The 24,896-nt window shown below is 43.5% G+C and overlaps 1 protein-coding gene across 2 annotated transcripts in view; it reads left to right on the top strand.

Moving 5' to 3' along the window:
• LOC124547440 (major facilitator superfamily domain-containing protein 6-like) overlaps positions 1-24,896 on the top strand; it is a 323,248-nt gene that overhangs the window by 226,208 nt on the left and 72,144 nt on the right. For both annotated transcript variants that reach the window (XM_047125105.1, XM_047125106.1), the window contains exon 3: positions 2,323-2,477. In XM_047125105.1, the coding sequence (XP_046981061.1) occupies positions 2,323-2,477 (155 nt within the window). The remainder of the gene's footprint in view (positions 1-2,322; positions 2,478-24,896) is intronic.

Raw genomic sequence — 24,896 nt, 5'->3', positions numbered from 1 at the left:
ACTTTGAACTACTAACCTAAGGACATCACACACATCCATACCCGAGGCAGGATTCGAACCTGCGACCGTAGTGGTCGCGCTGTTCCGGACTGAAACGCCTAGAACCGCTCGTCCGCAGCGGCCGGCAATGGGCAACGATGATGCGAAATTAAAGGTGCTTTTTCCCATAAAGGGAAGGAGATGTTAAGAAATTTTTGCCCTAGATGGGTTTTCTTCTTCTGTGTTAGTTTCTGGAGTTCAATCCGTGTGGTTGGCCTCAGATTGTTAATCGTTTGTTCTTAACTGGATCTTCACTTTTGATTATCCTGTTGCTCATGCTTGGAATGCTGGTTTGCGTCGCCAGGTATCGGGACCTGACTCATCTCTTTCTGCGATGTAATATTTCCTCCGAACGTCTGGATGCTAGAAGTGTGCAGGACCTGTAGAGAAGGATCGCCCACTTTCGTTGAAGCGTTCCCGAAAAACGTTTGGCCTTTGCGTCTCCCGGCATTTGATCTCGCTCCTCACGTCGTGCTACCCTTAGTGCTCAGTTCTGCAGTGTTCGGAACTTCTTCACATGCTTTTTCGCGGCGTTATCCCATACCATCACAGCGTGCTCGCGTACAGGTCTGAGTAGCGCATTCTGCAGTATCGTGCCGACCTGCGGCAGCGGAGCTAATCTTGAATTTAGCACCAGGTAGACGGTGATGCGTCGTTCAGACCTATTCTTAATTTCAGCTTTCTGCCATCACGTTCGACGCTTGTCACAGGCTTATTTCACATCTATCCGGGAGCCGGCAGCCGGCACCGTCTAGCCGGTTGTGAGGGCGTGGCGCCTACGGGACGTTTCACACCTGGCCGACAGACTATGTGGACGGCTGAACGACAGCCGACAGCCGGGCCAAGGCTGTGGGATGCCGGCGGCCCCTACTGTGTCGGCCCGATGTCGGTGTCGTGTGGAAATACCGGCGCAGGTGGTGGGGTATGCAGAACAGTAGAGCGCTACACATATACCCGACAACTATCGCGTGCCGGCCGTTGTTTTTTGCTTTGTTGGTGGTTCAATCTGTTGTGGACATTTCTAGTCAAGGCGGAAATTGATATCGAAATCCTTATGAGATTAGTTCAGGAACGACCAGTTTTGTCGGACAAGACTTTAGGTACTTATAAGGACAGAATACAAACACGGAATGCATGGATCGAAGTTTGCAAAGAACTGAACGAAGGCTTTGAATGGATGTGTGACAAAGACAGACGACTATGGTAAGTACAAATCTTTATTTTTACGTTAAATACAAAAAAAGTTACGTCAGTGGCACATTAAAATTTAGATAACTGTCATTTCACAGATTCCTCCAGTGTCATAAAATAATCCGCCATCGTTTTTCGTACATTATTGGCAGAAATTCCCCCACGTACACATTCACTTCTTGGTATAGTTTCTAGTCCAGTTGTGGACAGAGTACCTTCGGTATTGTGCAAAAACACGCCTTTGGAATTTGGGAATTTGTGGTAAGGTCTTATGGGACCAAACTGCTGAGGTCATCGGTCCCCAAGCCTACACACTATTCAATCTAACTTAAACTAAATTACGCTATGGACAACACACACACACACACACACACACACACACACACACACACACACACACACACACACACACACACCGAAGGAGGACTCGAACCTCCGACGGGAGTAGCACGAACCGTGACAAGGCGCTCCAGACCGAGCGGCTACCCCTCGCGACTGACTCTATTTGCCAACATCTGTATAGGCTGGATACATTCTCGGAAGATGTATTAACACGTTGAATGGAACTCTTCATTCGTGCATGTATATCGTCAGAAGTTCGTAAACTCATCCGAAAATAATTAAAAATCTTATTTTCATCTCCCCTTAATTTTTCGAAAAGAACAGGGAATGCATCCACTTCGTCTCTTCTCATGCTGAGTGGATGGACCCAACGGACTTTTCTTCTTCTTCTTCTTCTTCTTCTTCTTCTTCTACTGTTTTTCAAACGTCTGTACGAGAGATACCACGCTAATAACTGGTCGTGCTCCATTTCTTGTCGAGGTCAACTGAATATGTACAAGACACGAAAGGACGGCACAGCATGCCGTGCACTGCCAGCTACGTATGAAGAGGCGGCAAGTCCCGTGTCGGCCCGGCAAAAATACCGGCTTGTCGGCTGCCGGGTTGACGTGAAATAAGCCTAACGTGACGCTAAGGTGGCGTACCAGCCGCGCCAAAGAAATGCGTTGCCTACGATGTTTATTTCCTGAAACAGGCTACTTTCAGAAACTGCCGCAGTCTCAGCAGGGCTGTCTGTGTTGTGTGTTGCAGCGGTCTTCGTGCTGTACCCGTACTTGACGATTCACATGCGCGAGCTGGGCATCAACGTGGAGGAGACGGCCATCATGTCGGCGGTGACGCCGGTCGTGGCCATCGTGATGCCGCCGCTCGCCGGCATGGTCGCAGACCGCATCGGCAACTTCAAGGTGAGGGCTCTACGACCGCCCCGGCCGCCTACTCTCATTCGTTTTGCTTTCGGAAGACACACGATACAGCTGCATCGAACTGCGCGTAATCTCGCTCGCCGTTGGTCTAGAATTTCCCAGACCGCTTCTTCTCCTGATATCCCTTTCGTAGTTTCATTTTAAACCGCGACGAGACATGGATGTGTCTGAATATCTCACCTGTTAACAGGTTTGTTTGTGGCTTTTTTTTCTTAGAAATTCTCAGCGTGCAGTGACGTAAATGTCTTAACTGCTGTAACACCTGTACGAATGGGCATTTTCTCTAAACTCGCACGTGTGTATACAGTAATGCTGCAATTAAACTTAACATACGGCCAGTGTCAATTTGAATAAAATCATTTCTGATGCTAGGTCACGTTATTATGAACCTAAAGCTGCGAAATGGAAGTTCCTACCGTCTTCGCAGCGTGTTTGTTCCGGCCGATTAACTGCAGGTTAGCCTCTCCGAAGAGGACTGCCCTAAAGATGGTCGAAACGGCGGTTTTGTTCAGTTTTTGGTAACGATGCAGCGTATCATCAAAACTGTTCGTATTGCACTTACTTAAAGTTCATTAAAAAAAGTTACACGTTGCTAAAAGAAAGTACTCAAATCATAAGCTCAATGGAGATACTCTGCCAGAAATACAGTTAACGGATAAGTACACTGTCCGTTCTTCGGGCCCATTCAGACCTAAACTCTGACAGAATTAACGGCAATGATATGCAACATTTCAGTTTCTCTTTTTTCTTTCTTTTTTACTGGAAACACGAGGAAGAGTAGCTGTTTCTTTAAAAATTAAGTGAAACTCGTGCTGTCAGTTTTCTACATTTTTTCCAGAGACAGATACTTCCCTTTCAATGAAATTTGCAGTTTTTATCTATAGTAAGAAGATTGAAAAAGTCCGTCTTTGAATTGTCAAGACATCCCGTGGGTAGGGTACCAGGCAAAGCTACAAGCGACGATGTGTTTTCTCAGTTACTATTTTTTTTAAAATCTTCTGTATTAACAATTGCGTGTTTGACACCCTCTTCCCCCCCCCCCCCCTTTTCTCCCACCGCCCCTGTACTAACATGAAACGCCTCCTCTTTATGTCGTCTTGTTTATACACCACAGTGGATATGACAGAGTTTTGTTTTAAAAAGAGAGGGTCACTCCTGATTCTAAAACAGAGGGACACTCCTTATGACAGATGGGATAAAACGGTAGCCAACTTCTGTTGCTCGGCCACCCTCGAACTTCTGCAATATGTAATAATTTATTATTATTATTATTATTATTATTAATATTATTAGTCAGAATGTGATATGTGTGTTGCTTAATAAGCTGAAGTACTACCCTGACCGATTCAATAAAACCCTTAGTTACTAAGCTATGCTGTAGCATATGAATCTGCATGCCCAAGAAAACAAAATGGTAAAGGTACTTGTCCGTCAGTATTATGCGCCTACTAAATTAATATGTGCAACTAAAATGGATATTAGTCCCTCGCTATCGAATATGCCACCATATACATCAGTAATATGCCAGGTAATTACACATCATACTCGGCAGGGAGCAATCTTCTAAACAGCAGCTAACAATTTGCCTTTTTTCATCTGAATCCTGACTTGATGTAAAGAAACGTTATTTGCTAATGACTTGAGATTGTTGCGTGTAATTAGTTTAGTTAACCGTTTGTGCCATCTCAGAGCATTTACGAGATAACATCGTTTGCAACAAGTGTGAACAATAAGGAAGCCTCGTAGCATGGAACTGCTTTGAGTAAAGACAATAAATGAAACGACTTGGCTCAGACGAAATAATTTAGAGAAAATGTTAAAAATGTTTGTTGTTCTAAAAGGAATGAGACACATTTAAAAATCCCTCATGGGTCATCAGAATAGCAAACTCAAATAAGATTCTCTGACACAGTAATCAAAACATACACTCTTAACGCACAACTTGCAACAAGGCAATGATTTTTTTTATAACGCAGGAAGGGATGATAACTTTCAATCTACAGCACGATAGATTGCAAAGATAACATTCGACCCTATAATAAGCTTCTAGTTAGCTAAAATGAACAGTTTCACCACATGGAAGAATATCGTGGCAAGTGTGTTCGGGGAGTGGTAACAAGTTAACACTGCTGATATTTCGAATACGCTCCTGAAATAATCGTTTTCTTCTGCGATGGCCTCACAGTCTCAATAAATCTGAAGAGCGACATTTTTCCCCCAGTATGTACGTCTTTATTTTTCGTGCTACTGGTTTTCGGCACTGCCCAGTGTACAGCTTCCATCAGACCGCGAACTTTCTCATACGCCGATGATGAAAACCGGCTACAAAGATACGAAATGCATCAGTGGAGAAACTGAGGTTGCTCAAAGAGCTTATGTAGATAAATTGAAGCTAGCTATAACAGAAACAGGTAAAGCACTGTAAAGACAACCCACTATTGGAGAAATGAAAAACATAGTGAACCAAAATAGAAACTGCAGATGAACAGACGTCTTTCATCAATCTAATACAGAGTTGATTTTAAAAATCTGATTTCATTGTTAACGCAGCAGCAAACTTGGAGGGTTTCTTCTGACTGTATTACTGGTTTCGTTCTGGTCGTTAGCGGCCGAAACAGACTAGAAAAACACGGGAATGACATGAAGTATAGTAGTCCTCCAGTGAATTTTCGACTGACGAATAACGCAGCTTTGCATGACGTGCCGATTGTAGTACCACAAAGCTAACGAGACACTAGAGCCTGAGGAAATCTGGAATCGCTACAGTAGTTGCTAAGGTCCAAATGGCTCAAATGGCTCTGAGCACTATGGGACTTAACATCTATGGTCATCAGTCCCCTATAACTTAGAACTCCTTAAACCTAACTAACCTAAGGACATCACAAAACAGCCAGTCATCACGAGGCAGAGAAAATCCCTGACCCCGCCGGGAATCGAACCCGGAAACCCGGGCGCGGGAAGCGAGAACGCTACCGCACGACCACGAGCTGCGGACAGTTGCTAAGGTAAATTGTGCTTAATGTTAAAGCTAAGAATAGTTCTAATATGTATAACGGCATCCCTTCAGACAAGACATATGACGACTAACCTCGTTATTCAAGACTCTGTACTGTAATGATTATTCAGTGTGACGTCTAAGTGATAAGGGATAATGAAGTGAGTTTAGCAGCACAGTTCGGCGTCAGGTGTGGCAACAAGTGGACAGTGGCAGTGTTAACGAACATTTCATACGATGTTTCCCAAGAGATAAGAACGCATTTCGATAACCGTAGCACTGACCAGTGTTCGGTGGGGTCATACTTTTCCGCGAAACTCACGCTGATGAGGAGAGGTCACAACGTCAGAAGATTCCAGGTTCGAATCCTGGCAGGGTCGCCATATGAAAGTCCCCTTTTGAACAATTATACAAGACTGTGCTTAAACTGACAAACAATATTTTGTTAGCGCAACGCAATCTGACTTTCAATAATCCCTACAAAAGAATGGCCCTGACTAACATTAACCTATACGTTTCACAAATCACTTACCTCACAAAAATCTTGGTTACTCGAACTACTGCAGTACAGCAAGCGCCACTACTGCCAGCTAAATAAAAGATTCAAACTACGGAAGGCACTAACTACTGATAGGGATAGTTAGCAAATGAAAGATATTAATAGAGAACAAACAATGTATTTACCTTAGTATCATCAAAAGTCATAATATATATAGCAGTTCATGACAAATTACAAAACTCCGCCATCTCTCTCCCCACATCCACCACTGCTGGCGGCTCACCTACAACTGCGCAACGCTACGCGCTGTTCACATCCAGCTGCCGCTGCCCAACACTACAATGGCAGAGAACAATGCAAACCAGCCACAGACTGCACACAGCACAGCCAGTGATTCTCACACAGACCGCTATGTAACGTTGCCAATAAGAAAACATAAACAGCCTACTTACAAACGTTGTGATCACAGATTTACTTCAAACTTTGTACGCCTTCAGTAGGCCATTGAAACCACCACACCGACTTCTTGCGGTCGACAACTTAGCACAGATACATCAGTTACATAATAGACGCGTAAAACATCTCGGAATTGCCAGAGTAGTGCACCTTGCTGCTTGCACATTGTTGCTTTAATGGCCTACTAAAGGTGTAAAAAGTTTGATGTAAATCAATGACCCCGACGTCATGATCTCCCTTAAAGTTGACTGGTTCTCGGAGACGAGTCGGATAGCTAGCTGTCCGTTACCACAAATGGGGAAATTTTGCGTTGCTCTCTTGTGTTCTGTTTCCAATGGTAGGACTATGTGGAGACATTTGCAGAGACAAAGCTACTTAGATTCCTTGTAAAATCACCTTACCCAGAGTATAACTTTCTTCTGAAGTATTTTAATTACCTTCTAGTCTATTATGTTACACTACATACGGAGGTCGTATTTTACTGCAAAGACTGACTGTCTAATGTTCTAAGTTAAAAGCGCACCAATCGCCCTATAACAGCCAATAACAGTACATAATTCGAGGTCCTGTACCTAGGGTACAGGAAGAGATTTCTGAGCGCATTGCGTAACGATGGATAAAATGATATCGAGATACTGGAGAATCCTAGAAGCGTGCTGAAATGGTCTTCAGTGTGTAACAGTACTGACCCATGATACAAGCAACGGTAAAGTCTTTTTTTTTTTTAAACGCGGTGCTACTAAAATCTGCCACTGTTTAACTGGTTGGTTGGTTGGTTGGTTGGGCGCTGTCCGGCGCTGGCTAGGGTAATCTTATTACAAAGCAAGCGACCGGCGGTCAGGAAGATACTATAGTATAACCATCTACACTACCGCTTTGCATTTGCCGAGGACATAACCAGTCGTGACTGCCAGAACGTAATCTATTGTGACGAATCAGCGTTTTTCTTAGTGGTGGTCTAAGATTTCCGAAGTATCTGCTTCAGAAGTTAGACGGTCGGCGTGAGGCAGGCCAATATACCCATAACATAAGCAATATTATGTTTCTAAGCCTGTGACAACTTTATCTTCCCTTTCCAGTAGGATTTTCTCCAATAGAAGCATGCAGTAAAAGTATGAGCCTTGTGCTGGTGTGGTTTGCAGAACAGGACGACGTCTCTCTTCCTCACTCGCCGCCTCCTTCACCGGGCCACAGCGGGCATTGAAATTGTACGAGCGGAGACAAAACGGACCATGGCAGGAAACTTGCGAGAGGTTCGGTTTGGTGGAAATACAATCTCTTGCTCGTCAGGTGGTCCGTGGATATGCAGATTAGATTTGATGCTAATTCTATTACCCCAGATCAAATAAAATAATTACCTCCATGAAGTTAATAGGCCACTTCAAAAATCAACAGGCGTGCACATTATAAACTTCATGTGAAAAGTTTATCTCGTCAGGCACCTCGCCTACTACTTACGGCTGGAGGACCTGAGTATTCATTTGAATAAGTCTAGTTGTTGGCTGTAGAATCATAGCGTTTGATCAGGCAGTATGTAAATTAATAAAAACACATTAATACAGAGATTACAAGAAAATGTTTTTGCATAATAAACAAAAAATGATAAAAATGAGTCATTATTAGGGTCGTCACCAGTGATGCTGGACTGTAACCGTAGAAATGGTGCCAAGACACACGCAGGAGAAAAGTCGTGTATTCAACCGTGATAGAAAACTTAATAATCCTTTAAACAAAATTACAAAAGACCTTCATGAATCCTGTCAGAGCAAACAACAGATTAACAAACAAAAGCCGGAGTGATCACCACCAGACTTTTGTACTCACTCATATAAACTCAACAACGAAACGAAACATGAGTGGTTATTTGAATACGGAGACAGATGCCCCTTCGAAAAAAGAAATGGACTGCAGAACACATGTAAGTGCATGAAGCTCACTGACAGAATTACGAACAAGCTGGAAGCAGTAGATAGGAATGAACTCGTCTCCCTTCGCACTGTCACGATTTCCGAAGTTGGAGGTGGCCATCGCAAACGCGATCTCACGGTGGCTGCAGACGAGTCGCCGTGCGCCGTAGTGGCTGGTGTTGGTCGGTGTGTCGTGACTGCGAGTCGCGGACCTCATCATCTTTCCGATTACCGATCGCGGTTGTCGAAAAAGTCCTGAGTAAGTTCAAAGTAACTCTGGAAGGCTTAGCTCTAGGCTGAATTCCAGAACATCACAGACGAGCATGGAATCATCGGTCGCGTCAGAATCAAGATTTCTAAGCCAGAATCCCACACTAATTTTTTATAGCCTTCCTTCAGATCTCGGAAGGGCATTCGTCACACTCCTAGCCAATTCCAGAAAGGGCCTAAGTGCTCCTCCAACTTGGGGGTCTGGAAGTCGGTTTACTAGCTACCGCCAATAAGTTAAAGATATATCCACCAACGAAATTCGTGTTTACGGCAATGAGACAGTGTCGCCATTTTCCCACTGCCCGACTTGATTGTAGGATAATTCTCGAAATTTTGGTGTAAGCTTCGCACTGGATTCCCACGGAAAGGACAAACACGTGTGGCCCATGTACTTAACTTGCGGAACGGTGTCTGAAGAACAAAAACACAGCGAGGCATCGGGCAGTGGGCAGCTGAAGACTCCACCGAAAATTTATTAACAGGCTGATTTCTCACCCCTTCCACCACCGTTTCCAGTTATATTGTTGAAAGTGCTGGTCACCCTACCATTGTCCCAGGCACCAGGATGATGAGCACTGAAAGGCTCGTTCGGCTGCTTGTGCTGTCCGTTAGCGCGAAACCCTCACTCTGAGTGACAGCCACCTGAGAAAAAACTATAAATTAGCTTCAGAGAAAGGCGTTATCTACATTGCTAAAAGATACGCCCCAACCACTCATTTAGTCAACGTGCAAAACAAGTGAAATGTTGACAAATAAAACACGAATCGGAGGGTAGATGAAGTAGGAATAATCTTGTATGCTAATCTTTCTTTTCTTTCTTTCTTTTGCTACAGCCTGTATCCCACATTGTGGGCAGGGTTCAGTACAGAGTTGGCATGGTTAATTTCAAGGTGTGGCCGGATGCCCTTCCTGCCGCCACCCCATACCCCCTGGGATTAGTGTACCCCAGCTATTTGCGTCTAGTGTAAATCGTTAAATAGTGGGAACGTGTTTCAAATGTCTCCGAGTCGTGTAACTAAGGCAGGACGTGGTGACCAGCCCCGTATTCACCTAGGAGGATGTGGAAAACCGCCTAAAAACCACATCCAGGCTGGCCGGCACACCGGCCGTCGTTGTTAATCCGCAGGGCGGATTCGATCTGGGACCGGCCCACCTACCTGAGTCCAGGGAGCAGCGCGTTAGCGCTCTCGGCTATCCTGGCGGGTCAATCTCGTATGCTAATCCAGTATGCAAATAAAACTGAGAAGGCCTGAAACAGGCCAATGCCTCTCAAACTGGTCTTAACCTGCGCGCAGAACGAGGAACCCAACATGAGTTTTGGATCCTCGCCCTAGCTGCCTAGGAGATGGTGGCAGAAGCTGTGTTATTTCCCAACTGATACATTCTCTACCTCAGAGAATCCATTTGGTCAGCGACACTGCCACCACGACGGAGTGTCCAGTGTTTTCAGTAATCGCTCAAAGTACTTACCGTCAAGCGGCCATGTTAAGAATTGGTTCTCTAAGAGGTTTCCTACGTCGAACTTCCTGTGGGCGTCCTGTTGTACGCTTCCAACACGTGCTTAAGTGCCCTTCGGCTTTGTTATCTGAAGGACATCGACTCTCCTAAGGTCTAACCACAGAGTACATGCTTCTAAGGTAACTTCAGAGCACCGCTGACACATGCAGAAAGTGGAAAGCCTCGCTGCAGTAGCGGCGGCGAGTAGCTTGTCCTTCCGAACAATGTAGAGATCTCTTCAGAGTACAGTCTTCTCTAGGAACAGACCTGAACAACGGTTACCCTACTAAATCCTTACTAAACAGTCATTGATGTCCAAAGTTCTGAGCTAGAGAAGAATTAGATTGGCTGAATATCTACGTCTACACTTACTGCTGTACCCCGCAAACAACTGCAGTGCATGGTAGAGGGTAATTGCCATTGCAACAGATTTTATGGCTTTCCCATTCTATTCACGTATAGAGTGCGGAAAGAATTAATGTTCAAATCCTGCTCTGCACGCTGTAATTAATGTTGTCCTTATGATCCCCACGGAAAAGATACTTTGGGGGTTCTAGAATATTCCTAGTGTCATCATTTAAAGTTGGTTCTTGGAACTTTGTAAGTAAGCTTTCTCGGGATAGTTTAGTTCTATCTTAGAGGCTGTCAGTTCAGATTCTTCAGCATCTCTGTGACACTCTCCCACGTGTCAAACAGACCTGTGACCATTCGTGTTGCGCTCCTCTAAATGCATTCAGTATTCACTTAGGTGCATCCATTCTTGCTGGGTTGGATGGCGAGACAGCAGCCGATATGTATGTAACACATATCAAAAAGCTGTTAGCTGTATGTTTATCTTCAATTTGAGAGGGTACCGCTTTCAGCTATACAATACACCACCATCAGGGACTAAACAACATAGTTACAGCGATATTAACAATAATTACACAGAATATGGATATTGTCTAGATAAATGAAATCGTACGTCACTAATCAATAAGGTATGAGCAAATTTCCAATATGAAGCCACCATATACGAAGGTTACAAAAGCTATGTATATTATGTAGCTATAAAAAAAAATGAGAAGCCCCTCTAAATGGTTAAACCGCTGGTAAAGTGTGCCTTTTGGACCTTCTAATTATTCTGTATCTACATAATAAACTTAGCTCGTGAAATCTTAGTGACGACTTCGTATTGCAAATATCCTCACATGTTATTGATTATTGACAAATATGACTCCACATATCTTATCCCATGATGTTGTTGTTGTTAATACTGCTGTAAATTTGTTGTTTTGTGCCAGATGATAACGTAATATATCGCTGAAACGGGTAGTCTATAAAATAAATTAAAATGAGCTTCCTGAAGACTGTTTTTTCTTATTTATTACATTCAGTATTCCATGTTAATCCTGGTTGGTTCGGGTCTCTCACACATTTGACCAATATTTTGGGATACGTCACACGGGTGATTTGCCATGGATGCTGTTGATCCAGTTTTAGTTTAAGATATTGCGATGTCGTTAGTACAAACTTCCAGTTGATTGCGCTCAACTCGTAACACCAGTTGGTCGAATGTCCTGACTTTTCTCGTAACACTAGTTGGTTGAATGTCCTACCTTTCATTCCGAGACAAGAATAATAGTTGGAGCTGAGAAATGAGAAGTGCAAACAAATCGTGAACCTTTCGGCCTACCAAGCAGGCTAACAGACATGGAATTAATATCCATCGTATCAGTCTTAAGTTTGCTTAAAGGGCAACAAGGCGTAAGCGCTTCTGCTGAGAGACCAGCCGGACAAGATTCTGAGACCCCTACTGTATGCCGAGTGTTCGTAGTAAATAAGCGAGTAGCTACCGAGTTGATTCAGCAAACTCTAGCTAGTTGCAGGCCGTCTTGGCCGGGATGGTATCTGGCTGGGGAGCTCCGTAGGTGTTTTCAGTTAATTTTCTTTGGAATGTGATTCTTTCGAGCTTGCTGCGGTGGGTGAAACACTCGCTGCCTCTAAAGCAATGTGGCTCAGAATTTCTTCGGCCAAAGAGGTCTCGTTCTTGCTTGGCAAAACTGAGAAACGACGCAGTAAAGGCACGTCAGTGACGTTTTGTTGCAGGAAGGTTCTCCACCGTTTTAAGGTTGCTGTTTAAGCTACACTTTAGTTGAGCTACACTTTAGTTCGGATACACTTTGGTTAGGCTACACTTTGGTTAGGCTACGCTTTGGTTGGGGGTACGCTTTGGTTGGGGGTACGCTTTGGTTGGGGGTACGCTTTGGTTGGGGGTACGCTTTGGTTGGGGGTACGCTTTGGTTGGGGGTACGCTTTGGTTGGGGGTACGCTTTGGCTGGGCGTACGCTTTGGTATAGCTCGATGAACAGAATTAATATGAAAGAAATAAGTATCTGGATAATACGCAACCCATTCCAGAAACCTTCCTGGCTTCGTTAAAGTTGGCATTTTGACAGCTGATCTCTCACTGTAAAAAGTGGTCATTCTGGCGTTATACACTGTTTAGTAGCTGGTGATAGCAGACAAGTCGATTAGAGACGGAGGTGTTCATTACGTCATCAGCAGGTTATTTGGGACAGATTCCTGATTCCTCCACAGTTGCTTGGGTGGCTCGATCACTGAACACTGTTCCATGATTTTACTGTCGAATACCACCTTTGTGATCTTGTAAAGAAATGGACTATGAGTTGGCACATGATATGTCTTACTGGTAGATTTTTTTAGTGCTCTTTCACATATCTGAAACACACTAGTAATCAACAGCACACATTAAGACTTAAAAAAAATACTGTACACTCGAACCATACACGGAAAAAGTCTCGAATTAAATCTTGTCTGGCAAAGTGCTGGAAACTACTTGGCATCACATTTCATTGAGGGCGTCAGCTCACTGTTTCAAAAGGGGTCCGTATTTTTCATGTCACTTCAAATGACAATCTCATAAATATTACGGTATGGCATCCCTTAGTTGAATATAATGGTTGAACTTAATAGAATTCAATAAAGTATTACTGTAGAGGTAGCTTTGTGTGCTCGAAACTTGTACTTTAAATAAAAGTGTAATATTGTTATATAACACTGCCGATATTAGAGCAAGAGAAAGAAAAAGCGCGCTCTGCTATGCCCTTTAATGTAGTGGAATTTGTTCTGACAAGTTCGTTTAACAGCAGTTAAGGTGATATAGTGAACAACCTTCAGAGGCAGGAAAAGCTGTGTGTGCCTTGTATGGCCTCCAAACGTCGAGGTATCGTTAACTAATAGAATGCAAGAATTATACCTGGTCATTTGCATTTGTTCTAAACAACTTAGATTGGTCATCCGTGAAGAGGATTCCAGTTCGTTATGCAACTGGTCTGGGCTCTTGAGTGCTTTCAGCATGTAATAAAGGTGGGGAGACTGCTTTCACCAGCTACTGCCAGAGCCATCAGTATAGCGAATAAAGTGCATAGTGCATTTTTTATCATCAGTGATAATATTCGCTGCAGTTATAATTTTTTTTCCTAAAAGGAAAGCTCCACCCGGTCTCGGGACCTGTGTCACATCTTTAGGTACATATAAAATGTAAGTTCACAAAAGTCGAATAACAGAGGTTAAATTAGGTTGAAATAGTGCATCCCTAGTATTTCGCGTAAAACAGGAGCCCCTCTAAATTTCTAGGCTTGTTGGAAAGCTTCTCGCAGAGTAGGACAAAGGTCCGGGATTAAGGGCTTGCCAAACATGGATCCGCACGTTGCTAGGCGGTCTTTCAAACGCAGTGCTGCATACACACCCATAAGGCCTTTTCAAGGACATACCAGATTTGAAATGTCAGCAGTAGAGGATGATATCCCACAGAAGTCAGAGAGCGCTGTTCAGCAATGCTGTTCTAGAAAAAAAATCGATCATCATGAAGTGAGAAGTAAACGTAACTACTGTGTGAAACGTAGTGTGTTTTACATTTCAGATTATGTTGATAGCTAGTTTGTTTGCAAATGTGCGTCACTATATTCGAAAGGAATAGGATTCCAACCGCCTCCAGCTGCCTTGCTTAAATGTGTGTTTCTCGTGTTTGGCCACACTGAATTCACATTCGGAAAAATGACGCATAGCAAAATTTTTGTACCGCAATTCCGGCTAAAATTAATTTTTACAATTTTAAACATTTAAAGCACACATTTTCACTTCTAAGTGTAAATACCCCTAAGCTACTTAATTTCCAACCGTAGAGGCGCCTTGGGATGAATCGGTATGTATATGTTAGTTTGCCTGCCTGTCTTTCGCTTCATACCACGCTGCTTTCCACAATTTCTGGTCTTTCGGCATGAAAATTCCAACGTCAACTCGTGAGATCCCCTTATTTAGCTGTATAGGTGTCGCTGACGCTATGACGGGGATGCTTCCATTATAGTAACCAAATGCCTCTTCGCTTGTTCCATAAGTAGTAAGTTTGTCATAATTTCTCGCTGTATTTAAAAAAAATTACTCTCTCAAGCTAATTCAGTAATCCTACCTATACGTACCACGATATTTCATGTACTTACATATACATGTATTGAGGTGTGTACGTCAGTATGTGTAGTCCAGGTTGGTGCGGCAATTACATTCATTTGTCTAATGATCGCGATCACGTACTACCAATTTTTAGCGTTCGAATTTGCATGAGGCCCCTGGTTTACAGATTCACTAGTATAAATGAGAAAGTATGAGTTTATCTTCTTAAATGTAACATACAAAGTCATTTTAACAGCGTATTTTTTAATGGGAAAGGAAATGTTGGTTGCTCTATAAGTACAGCTTAAAGAAATACAATTAATTTATGACTATATGAAACGTCAGTTACGCAAATAAGTTCATCTGTTTACACATTCAGTTTTCATATCGGCAGTTTCAATCTGACTCTCCAGAATTCAGATCTTCATCCTCTTCCTGAAATTCATCTTCCTCTGCATTCTCTTCTTCGCTTTTATGAGGACGTCTCTCGAAGATGTTGCAACATATCAAGCTCACTCCTTTTCATTTGGCTTTTCTCAGAACAGATCATAAAACGGTGGCTGCTAAGCAGCAGCCTGTACAAGACATCGCTGTTACGGATCCATCTTTTGGTCTTTATGGAGACATTTCTACTGTTCAATCTAAAATATTTGTTCCTGACCTCAGCAACTTCTCCTGGTAGTTGACTAATTCATACAGTAATATTTAAGAAACTATCAGCCTCGATTGCGGCAATGAAACCAACCTTTACCTAGGTTTCAGCCAAAATAATTAAGCCTTCTTCAGAAGATGTACCTGAATCTATAATTTGTCTAAGAGGGCATGGCCTGGAAATAAAACTAAAACAGCCTGAATAAGCGTAGTCACATTTTAAAAATGCGGTACGTAAGTATTAAGTCAACACCAAAAATTTATTTAAGCTCTGGCGTGCGCCTCGTCTAGATGGACGCCGTGCGGTGGGCCTCGGGAGCTCACGTGAATAAACAATATTTAAGCACCATTTCAAAAACAAAATTCTAGAGGTTCATAATTAAAAAAATTGATTCGACTGAAATGCCACTCCATTCCCCATTAACACGACTCGTTTCTGGTCTATCTTGTTCCTATTTACTGGAACTGGTCTCATCCCAGAGTAAGTACCAAATGAAGTCACGGTTATTTTTACTTGTTGCTACTCACACGTTACTACATTTGTTTTCCTGACAGAACAATTATTGTCAGCGCTACCTCTGATCTTAGATTCCAAATTAGTAACAAAGATATCATAGGCAAGGATAGAGCATCACGTCCTTACTTGAAGATCATTTCAGATGCAGAAACATTCCAGTTGCGTCACTTTACGTTCTGACTCACTAACTTTTGGCGTCTCCGTAGATCTTTCTCACTTTACAGGTTGGAGCAATGAACTCAAATCTCTTGACAAATGAAAACATTAATAATTTTATATATAATGTATATATGCTGTCATTGTCTATTAACCGTGACCAGGGAAATTTGGTCTATATTGCACTGAAGAATATTTGCCTTCATCACCTTTCATTGTGTCCTGAAAATGTGACTCGCTGATGGAGTGGATGTGCATTGCAGTTTGAGGTTACGGGCTGGAACTATCGTAAGATCCAGGATTATTCCTGGGTCTTGTCAGTGATTCTTTTTGCGGCAAAAGCTTTGTTGCTGAGAGAAACATTTTGTTGTTAGAATTCAAAATTAATCTATAAGTTCCCATTATACCTGGCTGGGTAAGCAGTTTCAGAGTACACCATCTCCAACTGCGTCATACTTGCAAAGTTTGATGACTACTAAACTATGTTTTTGTATTTCATTGTACAATGATGGTTGGAAACTCACCTAAAGAGACTGCATGAATGCTATCACATAATTTGGCGCAGGCTGCAGTCAGACAGTTTGTGAAAAAGAAAAACTGCATTGAACCCTTTGATGAAACTTGGGTCCGTCTGTAAGGTGAATTATGTCATCAGGAACAATAAATTTTGCTAAAGAGTAGGTGAAGCTAATGTAGACGGCGAAACCTAGAAGACAAAGAATTTTTTAAGAAACCACGTTCTCCTCGCTCTGAAGTATGCAAGGTCGTCTGGTGTTAGGACAGCCTTCCTGAGCAGTTGATTGGTCTCCGGTCGGGCTATTTTGCTCCTTTCTTGTTCACATTCCTCCTTTTTTCGATAATGAAGCACACGTGACATTAAACTGGAAAAAACAGACGCCCAGCCACGTTGCGTGATTCAATGAGGTATATTATTGCTTCAGAATCGAAGTGACGGCGAGTTCAGGAGCGTGCTGGAGGAAATACCAAGCGAACAGGTCTTGATTGGTGCAGGATTATGTGCACGGTTGCACTTCTTAATAGAAGTAACATTGCAAATATTGCTGACATAGGAAGAAGGAAGAGGGGGAAAAATCACAAAGATAATCGTTTCAATTCTATACAGTTTGTTGCTTAGACGTGTATGTGAAACTAAATAACGTTCGTATTAACTGATTCTTCCGTCGCTTCTTGGTAGAACTACTTCATATTTACAAATTTAAAATACAATATTATGTATATTCTCTCCAGTACAGTGTACTCTCTGCCTTGTTACTAAAATCTGGAATGACAACGGCATCTATAGCACTTTCTTTCCCTTTCGGAAGAGCACCATGTGGAGCTATTCAGACGTGGTGTTACTGTTATTTTAAGATATTTCAGTAAAACAGCAACTCCAACTGACCGAAAATTTTGTTAGTGTAAACATTTAAAAGAAAGTGTTGAGAAAAAAGAAAACGGAAATTCCACGTGACGCTTTTCGTTACACGATTTTTAATATTTTTGCAAGGCATAGAACGACGACACCATTAGATTTATTCAACTTTAGGCTTTCGGTAGTAAACTACATTCAGAAAAGAACGTTTACTGTTGGCTTGCCGAATTCCTTTTTACTTACCGTGAGATAGGCATCCAAATGATCGTCTAAAACAACGGTACACTCGATTTGAAGACGAAACCAAACCAACAAAAGGGGTTCGTTGATGAAGCTCTTCCAGAAAATAGTAATCTGCTTGTTTGACTACATGAGACCTGTCACAACCAGTGCTTCAGAGGTTTGAAGAACAGTTAATGCTCCATGGTATATAACATTATGACCCAAGCCGCTAATCATGACTGATCCAGTTGTCAAATAGCACATGAAACAGTTGCGTGACGCAGATGAATATTCAATTAATGTCTTGTTGCTAAGCGATCACTTTTTCCAGTTGAGTCAAACAGATTGGTCAACGGCGATCTGGATCATTCCAAGAAACTACTGAATCGTTACATGAAATATTTTCTGAGGTTTCTAAAACAGTGGTAAATTTTTTCCATCATTGGTTACAACATACGTCAAACCGTATAAATTGAAGAGGTGAAGGTGGTTGAAAAACAGATTTCACAGTTCGTTGGTGTCAGCCATAACAATTTCAATCTAAATTTGAACTCCGCAAGTCACGTTACGCTAGTTGCAGTGTGTATTTCTTTCCCCCTTCCACGTTCCATTCAAGAATGGTACATAGGGCAAAAGACTGCAGATAACTATCCATATGCGCTCGCTTTTCCCTGGTTGTCTCGTAGTGGTCATTTCACGAAACGTATGTGGACGAGCGGTTCTAGGCGCGTCAGTCTGGAACCACGCGACCGCTGCGGTCGCAGGTTCGAATCCTGCCTCGGACATGGATGTGTGCGATGTCTTTAGGTTAGTTAGGTTTAACTAGTTCTAAGTTCTAGGGGACTGATGACCTCAGATGTTAAGTCCCATAGTGCTCAGAGCCATTTTTAGTTTCTTGTAGGTTCCCTTTCAGCAGGACGTACCTACTTTTCTGAGGTGGTAGTGACAATTTGACTCTTAGACACGGCCTGATGTGTAGTTGCGTAATGTAGGGAACGGGACGACGTAAGGTTTTTTTGCAAGTGGCGTCTTCGGTGCAGGCCAGTCGGCAGGCGCCACGCCCTGCGCCTATCGCCTTGACCGCCGCAGCCTCTGCGCACTGGGTCAAGATCGACGAGCCGTCCGCCTGGACGGCTGGCCTATCCTGCGAAATGCTGCTCCATTCGCAACCGTTTCTAGAACGCACATTCGAAGAAGGGGCAGCTGCGGAACAAGACCACTCGGATGACGTCACTGCGTGAAGTGGAAGGCATAAGTCTCGGGAAAACAGTTGGGATATGACGACGCTTCAGTTCTGGGAATGCTTTATAAAGTAATAATAGGAAATCGGGGAGAAATAATGTTGTTGTTGTTGTGGTCTTCAGTCCTGAGACTGGTTTCATCTACATCTACATCTACATCTACATTGATACTCCGCAAGCCACCCAACGGTGTGTGGCGGAGGGCACTTTACGTGCCACTGTCATTACCTCCCTTTCCTGTTCCAGTCGCGTATGGTTCGCGGGAAGAACGACTGTCTGAAAGCCTCCGTGCGCGCTCTAATCTCTCTAATTTTACATTCGTGATCTCCTCGGGAAGTATAAGTAGGGGGAAGCAATATATTCGATACCTCATCCAGAAACGCACCCTCTCGAAACCTGGCGAGCAAGCTACACCGCGATGCAGAGCGCCTCTCTTGCAGAGTCTGCCACTTGAGTTTATTAAACATCTCCGTAACGCTATCACGCTTACCAAATAACCCAGTGACGAATCGCGCCGCTCTTCTTTGGATCTTCTCTATCTCCTCCGTCAACCCGATCTGGTACGGATCCCACACTGATGAGCAATACTCAAGTATAGGTCGAACGAGTGTTTTGTAAGCCACCACCTTTGTTGATGGACTACATTTTCTAAGCACTCTCCCAATGAATCTCAACCTGGTACCCGCCTTACCAACAATTAGTTTTATATGATCATTCCACTTCAAATCGTTCCGTGCGCATACTCCCAGATATTTTACATAAGTAACTGCTACCAGTGTTTGTTCCGCTATCATATAATCATACAATAAAGGATCCTTCTTTCTATGTATTCGCAATACATTACATTTGTCTATGTTAAGGGTCAGTTGCCACTCCCTGCACCAAGTGCCTATCCGCTGCAGATCTTCCTGTATTTCGCTACAATTTTCTAATGCAGCAACTTCTCTGTATACTACAGCACCATCCGCGAAAAGCCGCATGGAACTTCCGACACTATCTACTAAGTCATTTATATATATTGTGAAAAGCAATGGTCCCATAACACTCCCCTGTGGCACGCCAGAGGTTACTTTAACGTCTGTAGACGTCTCTCCATTGATAACAACATGCTGTGTTCTGTTTGCTAAAAACTCTTCAATCCAGCCACACAGCTGGTCTGATATTCCGTAGGCTCTTACTTTGTTTATCAGGCGACAGTGCGGAACTGTATCGAACGCCTTCCGGAAGTCAAGAAAAATAGCATCTACCTGGGAGCCTGTATCTAATATTTTCTGGGTCTCATGAACAAATAAGGCGAGTTGGGTCTCACACGATCGCTGTTTCCGGAATCCATGTTGATTCCTACATAGTAGATTCTGGGTTTCCAGAAATGACATGATACGCGAGCAAAAAACATGTTCTAAAATTCTACAAGAGATCGACGTAAGAGATATAGGTCTATAGTTTTGCGCATCTGCTCGACGACCCTTCTTGAAGACTGGGACTATCTGTGCTCTTTTCCAATCATTTGGAACCCTCCGTTCCTCTAGAGACTTGCGGTACACGGCTGTTAGAAGGGGGGCAAGTTCTTTCGCGTACTCTGTGTAGAATCGAATTGGTATCCCGTCAGGTCCAGTGGACTTTCCTCTATTGAGTGATTCCAGTTGCTTTTCTATTCCTTGGACACTTATTTCGATGTCAGCCATTTTTTCGTTTGTGCGAGGATTTAGAGAAGGAACTGCAGTGCGGTCTTCCTCTGTGAAACAGCTTTGGAAAAAGGTGTTTAGTATTTCAGCTTTACGCGTGTCATCCTCTGTTTCAATGCCATCATCATCCCGTAGTGTCTGGATATGCTGTTTCGAGCCACTTACTGATTTAACGTAAGACCAGAACTTCCTAGGATTTTCTGTCAAGTCGGTACATAGAATTTTACTTTCGAATTCAATGAACGCTTCACGCATAGCCCTCCTTACGCTAACTTTGACATCGTTTAGCTTCTGTTTGTCTGAGAGGTTTTGGCTGCGTTTAAACTTGGAGTGGAGCTCTCTTTGCTTTCGCAGTAGTTTCCTAACTTTGTTGTTGTACCACGGTGGGTTTTTCCCATCCCTCACAGTTTTACTCGGCACGTACCTGTCTAAAACGCATTTTACGATTGCCTTGAACTTTTTCCATAAACACTCAACATTGTCAGTGTCGGAACAGAAATTTTCGTTTTGATCTGTTAGGTAGTCTGAAATCTGCCTTCTATTACTCTTGCTAAACAGATAAACCTTCCTCCCTTTTTTTATATTCCTATTAACTTCCATATTCAGGGATGCTGCAACGGCCTTATGATCACTGATTCCCTGTTCTGTACATACAGATTCGAAAAGTTCGGGTCTGTTTGTTATCAGTAGGTCCAATATGTTATCTCCACGAGTCGGTTCTCTGTTTAATTGCTCGAGGTAATTTTCGGATAGTGCACTCAGTATAATGTCACTCGATGCTCTGTCCCTACCACCCGTCCTAAACATCTGAGTGTCCCAGTCTATATCTGGTAAATTGAAATCTCCACCTAAGACTATAACATGCTGAGAAAATTTATGTGAAATGTATTCCAAATTTTCTCTCAGTTGTTCTGCCACTAATGCTGCTGAGTCGGGAGGTCGGTAAAAGGAGCCAATTATTAACTTAGTTCGGTTGTTTAGTGTAACCTCCACCCATAATAATTCACAGGAACTATCCACTTCTACTTCACTACAGGATAAACTACTACTAACAGCGATGAACACTCCACCACCGGTTGCATGCAATCTATCCTTTCTAAACACCGTCTGTACCTTTGTAAAAATTTCGGCAGAATTTATCTCTGGCTTAAGCCAGCTTTCTGTACCTATAACGATTTCAGCTTCGGTGCTTTCTATCAGCGCTTGAAGTTCCGGTACTTTACCAACGCAGCTTCGACAGTTGACAGTTACAATACCGATTGCTGCTTGGTCCCCGCATGTCCTGACTTTGCCCCGCACCCGTTGAGGCTGTTGCCCTTTCTGTACTTGCCCAAGGCCATCTAACCTAAAAAACCGCCCAGCCCACGCCACACAACCCCTGCTACCCGTGTAGCCGCTTGTTGCGTGTAGTGGACTCCTGACCTATCCAGCGGAACCCGAAACCCCACCACCCTATGGCGCAAGTCGAGGAATCTGCAGCCCACACGGTCGCAGAACCGTCTCAGCCTCTGATTCAGACCCTCCACTCGGCTCTGTACCAAAGGTCCGCAGTCAGTCCTGTCGACGATGCTGCAGATGGTGAGCTCTGCTTTCATCCCGCTAGCGAGACTGGCAGTCTTCACCAAATCAGATAGCCGCCGGAAGCCAGAGAGGATTTCCTCCGATCCATAGCGACACACATCATTGGTGCCGACATGAGCGACCACCTGCAGATGGGTGCACCCTGTACCCTTCATGGCATCCGGAAGGACCCTTTCCACATCTGGAATGACTCCCCCCGGTATGCACACGGAGTGCACATTGGTTTTCTTCCCCTCTCTTGCTGCCATTTCCCTAAGGGGCCCCATTACGCGCCTGACGTTGGAGCTCCCAACTACCAGTAAGCCCACCCTCTGCGACTGCCCGGATCTTGCAGACTGAGGGGCAACCTCTGGAACAGGACAAGCAGCCATGTCAGGCCGAAGATCAGTATCAGCCTGAGACAGAGCCTGAAACCGGTTCGTCAGACAAACTGGAGAGGCTTTCCGTTCAGCCCTCCGGAATGTCTTTCGCCCCCTGCCACACCTTGAAACGACCTCCCACTCTACCACAGGTGAGGGATCAGCCTCAATGCGGGCAGTATCCCGGGCAACCACAGTCGTAGTCCGATCAGGGGATGCGTGGGACGAGGTGGGCGTCCCCGACAAACCCCCATCCCGACCCCCACAGTGATGCCCATTGGCAACAGCCTCAAGCTGTGTGACCGAAGCCAACACTGCCTGAAGCTGGGAGCGAAGGGATGCCAACTCAGCCTGCATCCGAACACAGCAGTTGCAGTCCCTATCCATGCTAAAAACTGTTTTGCTAAGAACGTCTGAACTAATCTACAGAGAGCGCAAACAAATCGACAAAATTTAAACGGTTATTAAAATACAAGATTGCCTAGTAAATGCAGTAATGCTGCTACTTGCGCACTGCTGACACTGCTCGGCGGCGGAAGGAGACTAAGCGAAATTACACTATTCAGGTACTAAAACACGATGCTACACTCTCAAATACTATAATACGCCCGAAATTTATGAATTAAACAATGCAAGAACCAAAAACACGCAAAGAAATTAAGAATTAAACTATGTAACAAATGAGTGAGCTAGGAGTATACGACTTGCTGCTCAGCTGCTTATCCAACGGCGGCAGGGAGCACACTGACTGCGACCAACCGACACTGGCCGTTCAAAACAAAACAGTAGACAAACGACTACGCGAATTTACACTATTCAGGTACTAAAACGCGATGCTACAACTCTCAAATACTATAATACGCTCGAAATTTATGAATTAAACAATGCAAGTACCAAAAACACGCAAAGAAATTAAGAATTAAACTATGTAACAAATGAGTGAGCTAGGAGTATACGACTTGCTGCTGCAGCTGCTTATCCAACGGCGGCAGGGAGCAGCTGTCCATGCTACTCTATCCTGTGCAAGCTTCATCATCTTCCAGTACCTACTGCAACCTACATCCTTCTGAATCTGCTTAGTGTATTGATCTCTTGGTCTCCCTCTACGATTTTTACCCTCCATGCTGCCCTCCAATGCTAAATTTGTGATCCCTTGATGCCTCAAAACATGTCCTACCAACCGATCCCTTCTTCTAGTCAAGTTGTGCCACAAACTTCTCTTCTCGCCAATCCTATTCAATACTTCCTCATTAGTTACGTGATCTACCCACCTTATCTTCAGCATTCTTCTGTGGCACCACATTTCGAAAGCTTCTATTCTCTTCCTGTCCAAACTGGTTATCGTCCATGTTTCACTTCCATACATGGCTACCCTCCATACAAATACTTTCAGAAACGACTTCCTCACACTTAAATCTATACTCGATGTTAACAAATTTCTCTTCTTCAGAAACGATTTCCTTGCCATTGCCAGTCTACATTTTATATCCTCTCTGCTTCGACCATCATCGGTTATTTTACTCCCTAAATAGCAAAACTCCTTTACTACTCTAAGTGTCTCATTTCCTAATCTAATCCCCTCAGCATCACCCGATTTAATTTGACTACATTCCATTATCCTCGTTTTGCTTTTGTTGATGTTCATCTTATATCCCCCTTTCAAGACAGTGTCCATTCCGTTCAACTGCTCTTCCAAGTCCTTTGCTGTCTCTGACAGAATTACAATGTCATCGGCGAACCTCAAAGTTTTTATTTCTTCTCCATGGACTTTAATACCTACTCCGAATGTTTCTTTTGTTTCCTTTACTGCTTGCTCAATATACAGATTGAATAACATCGGGGAGAGGCTACAACCCTGTCTCACTCCTTTCCCAACCACTGCTTCCCTTTCATGCCCCTCGACTCTTATAACTGCCATATGGTTTCTGTACAAAATGTAAATAGCCTTTCGCTCCCTGAATTTACCCCTGCCACCTTCAGAATTTGAAAGAGAGTATTCCAGTTAACGTTGTCAAAAGCTTTCTCAAAGTCTACAAATGCTAGAAACGTAGGTTTGCCTTTTCTTAATCTTTCTTCTAAGATAAGTCGTAAGGTTAGTATTGCCTCACGTGTTCCAACATTTCTACGGAATCCAAACTGATCTTCCCCGAGGTCCGCTTCTACCAGTTTTTCCGTTCGTCTGTAAAGAATTTGCGTTAGTATTTTGCAGCTGTGACTTATTAAACTGATAGTTCGGTAATTTTCACATATGTCAACACCTGCTGTCTTTGGGATTGGAATTACTATATTCCTCCTGAAGTCTGTGGGTATTTCGCCAGTCTCATACATCTTGCTCACCAGATGGTAGAGTTTTGTCATGACTGGCTCTCCCAAGGCCATCAGTAGTTCTAATGGAATGTTGTCTACTCCCGGGGCCTTGTTTCGACTCAGGTCTTTCAGTGCTCTGTCAAACTCTTCACGCAGTATCTTATCTCCCATTTCATCTTCATCTACATGCTCCTCCATTTCCATAATATTGTCCTCAAGTACATCGCGCTTGTA

This window comes from Schistocerca americana, chromosome 1 (assembly GCF_021461395.2).
Source record: "Schistocerca americana isolate TAMUIC-IGC-003095 chromosome 1, iqSchAmer2.1, whole genome shotgun sequence".
NCBI lineage: Eukaryota > Metazoa > Arthropoda > Insecta > Orthoptera > Acrididae > Schistocerca > Schistocerca americana.
This window is presented reverse-complemented; position numbering and strand designations above follow the sequence as displayed.